The sequence below is a fragment of the Phoca vitulina genome, unplaced genomic scaffold (assembly GCF_004348235.1).
Source record: "Phoca vitulina isolate PV1807 unplaced genomic scaffold, GSC_HSeal_1.0 scaffold45, whole genome shotgun sequence".
Classification (NCBI taxonomy): Eukaryota; Metazoa; Chordata; class Mammalia; order Carnivora; family Phocidae; genus Phoca; species Phoca vitulina.
This window is the reverse complement of record NW_022589748.1, coordinates 3980607-3989047: the sequence shown is the minus strand read 5'-3', so window position 1 is coordinate 3989047 and position 8441 is coordinate 3980607. Positions and strand designations below refer to the sequence as shown.

The window sequence follows — 8441 nt, the reverse complement described above, 5'->3', positions numbered from 1 at the left end:
CCGCCGCCCGCGGCCCCTCGCGGCTCGGCGGGCCTCCCCTTTGTCCGCCCCGGGCCGCCCGGCGCCGAGCTCCCGGTCCCTGGGCCGGCCGCCCGCGGCGCTCGGTGCCGGCTGGGCGCGCAGGGGGCGGGGGCCGCGGCTCGCCCCCCGCCGATGAGCCGCCGCGGAGCGCGGGCGGACGATGGAACTCCACATCCTGGAGCACCGGCTGCAAGTTGCCAGCGTCGCCAAGGAGAGCATCCCGCTCTTCACCTACGGCCTGATCAAACTTGCCTTCCTGTCCTCCAAGACCAGGTGAGCGCGCGGGGACGCGGCGCCGGCCGGGGAGAGACAAAGAGGCGCACCCGGGCGGCTGTCCTCGCCGCGGCGGCTCGGAAAACAACTTCGAGCCCCGGGGAGCGCCCCCGCCCCGCCGCCCGCCTTGTTTTCGACAAAGCCACCCGATCTGCCCTCGAATGGGGTCCTTCCACCCCGAGCACCCCCCCCGCGGTGCACCCCCACCGCTGTCTTTCTCCCCCCACCCCCATCTCGGTCCCCTCCCTCCCATCCCCTCCCCGAGATCCGGAGGGCCGGGGAAGCTGCAGTGACGAATCCGTGAATGAATGAACGAACGAATGAATGAATGAAAACCAGGTGTGGGGACGCGACAGTGGAAAAAACAAACTAACACCCCCATCCCCCAATCCCTCGATTGGGCCGGCCCCAGTCGCCGGGGCCGGGGGAGGGATTCTGCTGAGCGCGGCTACCCAGAGCAGAAAATCATAAAATCATTAGTGGGTGTTTATCTCAAGGTGCTTGCGAGGGTTGCGGACGGCGCGGGAGGCTGCGGGAGGGCCCGGGAGGGGCTGCGGGTGAGGGTCGCGGTGCTTCTTTCTCCTCCAGGTCCGGGAAGGTGGGGGGGGGGGGGCGGTGTTGCCGAACCGTGGAAGGGGGAGGAGCAGGCGTGTTTATGGCTCAGCCTCGAGGCTGGGCTTGGATGCTGCAGGGGCAAAAAATAGTTGAAGGCCTTGGGAGATTGGGGAAGAAACAACAACAACAAAAAAAACCAAGTTGGATTTTCCCACTGCCAGGTCAGGCTCTGACTTTGTGAGCCCCGGTGGATGCTTGGATTGGGGTGTGTTTTTTAAGGAGCCCGAGCCCAGTGGAGTGTGAGCGCGAGCTAGCCGCTGTAACTTAAATCCCTTGTTTGTCCACCATTGTGACTGTTCAAAGCGATGAAGTTGTTGCTGGTTGGGTTTTTCGGGGTTGGGGCCGAGCTGGTTCTCCCTCGCTGCAAAATGAATGAATACATTACAGGTCAAGGTTAAGGTTGAAATGACGGGCCCCTAAGGCTGCCCCCTTGGGCTCCGAGCGCAGGGAAGCTCTGGGGATGCAGGGAAAGAATTCAGTGCGAGCCTCTTATCTGCCTGTTAAAGTTCTTGCTTGGAAATATCACTTTAATGTGTGTGTCTGAGCGGGCAGCTCAGTCCTGCCATTGTTTGCGAGATGGGGTGAGATCCGCTGGTGGCATCTTGTTTACTTTCTTCTCAGGCTGCTGGGCTGCTCGGTGGGGTATGGAGGGTTGAAATCCTCTCCTCCCCGAGCTGTGGCTCCTTCGATTGCACAGGTAATTATTAAACAGGTCATTTGAAAACAAAAGCCAACAGCTCAAATTCTGAACCTTTCCCTCCCCCCGCCCCCCCTCTGGCTGTTGACACCCCCCCATCCCGCCTCAACCTGCCCTCTGCCCCCCACCCCCTAGCCTGTCTTGAGCTTCCAAGGCTGGAGGTAAGAGAAACCGGCCTTGTTTTTCCAACCCTTGGCCCTCAGCCCCAGGCAGCCCCCTGGCTGATTTGTCGGCTACCATTCAAACCAGGATGATGACTCAGGCTGCGGCTGAGCGGGGCCTGGGTGGGTGCTGGGAGGAGGGGGCATTTGGGGGCTTCTTAGAAAGGCAGCAAAGAGCCACTCCCTCTGCCCCTCACCCTTTGTGTAGGGACTGGCCCTCTTCCAGCCTCCACCCCAGGGTCCAGTTTAGAAGACTCACAGACAGATAGACATGGGGGGGGAGTTGGGGGGGTGAGCCCCTGCTGACCTGTCTGACCACGAAAACCTACCCCTCATTGAGTTCCCCCTTCTCTCTCCCCTACTGGAGGCCGCTGGTCTGTGGCCCAGGTGTCCAGTCCAAGCTCAAGATGACTCAGAGGTCAAAGGTCACCTCCTTGTCTGCAGGGTCTGGCTCTAGAAGGTGCTGAGCACATTTGTCAGACAGCTGAAGACCTGCCTCCCCTGCACTCTGGGCCGGGACGCTGGCTTCAGGTTGTGGCCAGCCCCGCACTCCCTGCATGCCTGTGGCAGGGTCCCTTTCCTCGTCGGACCCTCACTCTGTCCCCCTGTAATGAAGGACCCCCCCCCCCCCCATTCCCACAGAGCTGCTGTGTGTAGCATGCAATGATTGTGGACGCTGGCTTTTTAGCGAGGGGTAGTTGGGTGTGGATATATTCCTGAAATATTTTGAATAATCAGTCCTCCAGGGCAAACTTTTGCTCCTTTTTGGTTCTCCCACCAGCACCTGCCCCCCAGTGGTGGCCCTTAGCCCTATCACTTTCCCCACCCCACCCCCCAACCTAAGTTTAGCTCAAACTATTGCAGTGGCCAGGCGCATACACACACACACACACACACACACACATACACACACACACACACACACACACCAGGGTCGCTACGCTGCTCAGTCACAAGTTTTCAGCCTCTTCCTGTAGGGTCGGGCGCTTGGCACGGCATTTGAGGCCCGTGGGATCTAGATCCGGAATCCTCATCTTTAGCCACTCAGGGCAGATACTCTGGTGAGCCACAATTTACTTACCCTATCCTTCACACCCCTGTGCTTTTGTACTTCTGATTCTGCCTGGAAACATGCCCCTTTCCCAGTAAATTTCTCTTCACCCCTCAAGATCTAGCGATATCACCCTGAACCTTTCCTGAACCCCTCCCCTTCTCCGCACCCCCAGCAGACTTAATCACTTTTCCCCTCCTGTTTCCACCTTTGTGGAGCCTCGGGGAAGGACTTGGCATTGGTAGATACTCCCTGTGTGTGGGGGGGTGCAGCTGGGTCCAAGAGATGCTAAGATACCCTGCCCCTCCCTGTTCCAAGCCCAGAGCCTGATGGCGGGAGAAGAAAGACACAATAGAGCAAGGTGGAGTCAGGGAAGGGGGTCAGCTGGGGTAGTAGACAGGTCTGGGGGATTTCCTGAGGGAGCCTGGAAGGCTCCCTGTAGGAGGCGGCACTGGATCTTAGGGCTTTAAAATAGGAATTAGCTAGGTGGGAAAGGGGATCCTGGTCCTAGACCCTGCACACACCACCATACAGCTCTGTGAACTGGGTTTTACGCCCCCTTTGCAAAGAAAGAGTCTGAAGCTCAAAGGCGAAGTGACTTGCTCAAGGTCACATGGTAAGCAGGAGAGGCAAGATTTTTGAATCTGCATCTTCTGGCTTAAGCGCAGAGATTTGCTGTTAGAGGTTCAAACGACGCCCGTATTCAACAGTAACGTCCAGCACTTCCGTGGGCAGCACACGGTTCTAAAGGCTTCGGGGGCACAGAACGGAAGCTGTAGGCTTCCTGTATCCTTTCTGCCCTGCCTCTGTGGACCTTTTCTCTCTGGGAACACTCGGCCCGCCTCACCTACCGGCTCCGTGTTGTACTTCCTCACCGCCCCCCTTAGATGCTCCCTCCCCAGAAGCTCTCATCCTGGCTCAACTGTCCATCACAGCGTATTGTGGGCCTCTTGTCGTCCCACCCAGATGAGAAACCTTATCCCCAGGAAGCTTTCTGAGCATTGTTTTACCCACTGCTTACCCCCCCCACCCCCGCCAGTACCCGAGAGAAGCGAGCTAACCACTGATTTCACCTGAGGTCTCTCACAAAGAGGTAAAGATGCTGGGTTTAGAGAGGGAAAGTGGCTTACTCAAGGTCACCCAGCTGGGAAGAGACAGAATTGGGATTTGTTTTTTTTTTTTTGTTTTTTTTTTAAAGATTTTATTTATTTATTTGAGAGAGAGAGAATGAGAGACAGAGAGCATGAGAGGGAGGAGGGTCAGAGGGAGAAGCAGACTCCCTGCCGAGCAGGGAGCCTGATGCGGGACTCGATCCCGGGACTCCAGGATCATGACCTGAGCCGAAGGCAGTCGCTTAACCAACTGAGCCACCCAGGCGTCCCCAGAATTGGGATTTGAACCAGGTCCTTTTTCCGCTGTGCTTAGCACACTGCTTTGTAGGCACTTAGTAACTGCCTGTTTGATGGATGTCCGACTCGTGCGTGGAGTGACCCAGATTTCAGCCCTAGTCTCTTATGAGCGCTCTGGGGGCTGGAAGAGGCCTAGCAGGCAGGAACACACCTGGGGCAGCCAGGCCCAGCACCCCTGCCCCCGCGCAGGTTCAGGGCAGCATCTGGGTGCGGCTGGACCCGCTGAGTGCACTTATTCTAGGCACAAAGCCCAGGGGCGAGACCCCGGGGGAACAAAATCAAGGCCATCCACAGAACCTCTCCTCTGCCCTTGTGATAGCCTGAGGTTCTGTAGCCTGGCTGAGGGCCCACTGCAGCCCACCCCCCTCTGACTCTGCAGCCTCATCTCTCCTGCATGCACACGCGCGTACACACACACACACACACACACACACACTATGGTGTCTCCAACCTCAGGCCTTTGTTCTGCTTGGAATGTTACCCTTTGCCCTACTCCCTTTATCTGCCTGCTCATTCTTTCGGATTCCATTTCACCTCCTCCAGGAAGTCTTCCCTGAGTGCACAGGCTGAGCTTAGACCCTTCCTCTGGTGTGATGGGCTTAATCTCAAGAAGAGGAGATGTGACCGACCTTGGGATATGGGCAGGATGCTTTGGGTTGCAAATAACAAAAAGCCTTTACTTAGCTGGCCTAAGTTTGATAGGTTTGTGTGATAAGAGGTTGTGAGTCGGGTGCTCCAAGGGTGGTAACTTAAAGGCTTGATGATGTCCTCAAGGACCCCGGTCTTCCTGTCTGTATTTGGCCATCCTTGGCATGGCAGTGTGGCTCACTCTGGAATGGGCGGGGCGGCTGTAGCTTTATTGGCAGTCAGGAGGAAACCCAACATTGGGAAAGGCTCCCGGCCTCCAGAGTGTCTCAGAAACCTCTCCAGGAAGACACCCCACTCCTGCACAGACTTCTTCATCTCGTTGAGCAGAACTGGGTCACATGAACAGGCCTGCACCAATCACTGGCATAGGGAATGAGACCATCACAGACCAATCAGGATCCACCGCTGCGGGAGGGGGGCTCCGGGGGGGCCAGGGAAGGCAGAAGCTCCTGCTGCCCTTGTGAGACTCAGATTTGCTCTCTGCAACCCTCCAAGGCAAAACTGGGGTCAACTAATAAGTATATAGCAAAAACGATGCCAACGCCAAGTCGGAGTTGGAATATTCCCATTTTACAGATAAGGAAAGCAAGGAACTTGAGTGCCCCAGGACACACAGAAGTGGCAGAGCTGGGATTTGAACCCAGGAAGTAAGGCAGTAAGACCTGTCCTGATAAGGCGCCTGGGTGGCTCAGATGGTTAAGTGTCTGCCTTCTGCTCAGGTCATGATCTCAGGGTCCTGGGATTGAGCCCCGCGTTGGGCTCCCTGCTCAGCAGGGAGTCTGCTTCTCCCTCTGCCTCTCCCCCTGCTTGTGCTCTCTCTGTCTCTTTCTCTCTCCCAAATGAATAAATAAAATCTTAAAAAAAAAACAAAAACAAAACCTTGTCCCAATGAGCACTCAGCCAGGCCTAGGAGCCTGCCGGCTTGGTTGCCCCATCCCCAGGGGCCACTTAGCAGAGGTGTTGCTGAGAGGCCATCGCCAGAGAGAGGGGACAGCGGCAAGGTCATTATCCCGAAGTGCGTTCAGGTGGCAGGAAGCTGCAACACACTCTTTTTTGTGTGTGTGCCAGTGAAATGCTCTTTAAAGTCCACCCTAGAAAGAAAGTCCATCTCATTTGATTGGCCAAGAAAGCACCTTGCTGAGTATGAGGTCAGCACGTGCCCACAGAGACCCGCGCTGCCCACCTGGGCCAGATCCGCAGCCTGCCGATGTCTGGTGCATCGTGGCCCGCGGGCGTTCATGCGTGTTGCCGCCTGCAGGAAATCTTGCCAACAAGCCGTAGCGAGCGCTCAAGACGTGAGAGACGTTCATAGGACAAAAGCTCAAAATCGCAAACCGTCCATCCAGAGCCCTCCTTGGTTTCCTGAGTGCATTGGGCTTAGGCCCCCGCTTGATTGCAGTTTGGGGAAAGACAGGCCGGCCGCGGTGGGAGGGCTTGGGACCCGGCCCCTCGGGCGGAATCCCAGCGCCCGGCTTCCTGGCAGTGTGACCTGGTGCCAGTTGCTTGACTTAGCTGGGCTGTCACTTTCTTACCTCTGAAGCAGAGACAACGACCATGCCTACTACCTGGCCTCTTGTGAGGACTTCATGAGACAAGCACTTCCATTGAGCCTGGTCCACTATAAGCTCCAGTTGGTGTTTGCTGAGGACGAGTCCTGGTTCAGCTGGCCAGGGCCAGGGCTGAGTTTAAAAAGCCCATGGTTAGGAGACTTTTCCATACACTCTGATTCTAACAAGGGGAGATTCTTTTTTTGCCCTCCAGGAACCTTACCTGGGGACACAGGTCACTTAGGGCCTCGGCAGTAGGCAACCCAAATGCTCTGGGACCCCAGAGCTGCAAGCAAGTAAGGCTTCCCAGAGGAGGTGGCTCCATTTGAGCCGAGTCTGGGTGGAATGGGAAGACGTCAGGAGGCGGAGGTGCTGGGGATGAAGGAAGACAGGTCGGGCAGGCAGCAGGAGTGGGTGGGCACAGATGGGGCAGGGGAGGGTGTGGGTGGAGAGCACCAGGGTGAACCCCAGAGTCATTTCACACACCCGCCCGGGGCGGCCGTGTCCATGGCCTCTGCCACGGCCAGTCCCCGTCATCTCTCCACTAAATCCACCAAACGGCTTCCCCCACCCCGGTCCCTCTGCCTCCGGGGCAGTACATATGGTAAGCGCAGCCCCAGCGCTCTGGGCAGGGGACACAGCATGAGCAAAGGCCCGGAGACGGGAAGGACGGGTGCGCACAGGTCACAAGCTGTGACTTGGAGCCGGTGTGACCAAGCTTGGGCTTGGTGCACTTTGGTATTTTGTTCATGCAGAAACCCTGCAGCATGCACCTGCTCTGTGCAGGGCCCAGCGGGAAACACACACGGAGCCTCCGTCCAGTGGGAAGAAAAGGTGCATTCTCCGCCAAAGACAGAGGGCAAGGGGTCCAAAGACCCAGAGGAAGGGGACAGCTGGGGCGGATGACACGGTTCACTCTGCTCATAACCCTTCTCAGACTACCCCCTGCTTCTCACCTGGCGTTGTGAATATTCCTTAATCTGATTTCTTCTCTCTTTCCTGGTTCTGTCCCATGTCCACACCACACACGCCCGATTTTAGAAGTGGGAGTTGTTAACTATCCGCAATCCTTTGACACCCTTCCCTCCAGAAGCTAGGGCTCCCCCCACCTTCCAGTGGGGTCTGGATTGTCGCGAGGACACAGAAGCGGCTGTGTGGAGAGGGATCGAGGCCTCCCACCCACAGCCAGCCTGTGAGTGAGCCACCTGGAAAACAGGGCCTGCCGCCCCGGGCAAGCCTTCCAGTGACCTCAGCCTTAGCCAGCACCTTGACTGTGACCTCGTAAGAGATCCTCAGCCACAAGTGCCCAGTGGAGCTGCGCCCAAATTCCTCACCCATAAGAACTGTGAGAGAGAGAGAAAAGTTCGTTGTTCTTTCAAGCCACTGAGTTTTGGGGTGATTTGTTATGCAATAGGTAACTAATACGGTGACTGTGTAATTTATCCTTCACATGGGGACACTTTTCAGAATAACAGGGAGCCCTAAAAATAATAATAATTACCCTGGACAACAGGGCAAACCAGAACGTGTGATCACCACGACCTGAGAGCCCTCACAGGTGTTCAGACCTAACACAGATGACTCTTGGAGTTGGCTCAAGCATCACCTCCTCCAGGAAGCCCCCCTGGGGCTGAGTGAGTAGTTTCCTGGGATCACTCATGCCCCGGGGTGTAGGCTAGGAGGACTGGTCCCCTCTGTCCTCACTCCACGTGCGTGTCCAGGCCCTAGGACCAATGCTCTGTGGCACCGATTTGTCTCCCATGGGACCAGAGAGGCAGTCGGAAAGGACTGAACTGGTCTTTCCAGAGCCTGCACACGGCTAACAAGTTTTTTTTTTTTTCTTATAAAGACCTCTGGTACAAGGAGCAGTCGGATTCTGGTTGTCCAGCAACCAGACAGGCCCCGGGAAATGTCCAGCAGCTAACAGTACACAAGTTTGCTGAGAGTGTGTTTGTTGGGAGTGTGTTCAGTTTAAGGGGAAACTTGCCTCTAGATGCCTTATGCTCATCCTTGCCTTAA

At 56.6% G+C, this 8441-nt stretch overlaps 1 protein-coding gene across 1 annotated transcript in view; it reads left to right on the top strand.

Moving 5' to 3' along the window:
• The first annotated feature begins 114 nt into the window (after window positions 1-114).
• CASTOR2 (cytosolic arginine sensor for mTORC1 subunit 2) overlaps window positions 115-8441 on the top strand; it is a 50402-nt gene continuing 42075 nt past the window's right edge. The window contains exon 1 of the mRNA XM_032430785.1: window positions 115-294. Within this exon, the coding sequence (XP_032286676.1) occupies window positions 182-294 (113 nt within the window). The 5' untranslated portion in view covers window positions 115-181. The remainder of the gene's footprint in view (window positions 295-8441) is intronic.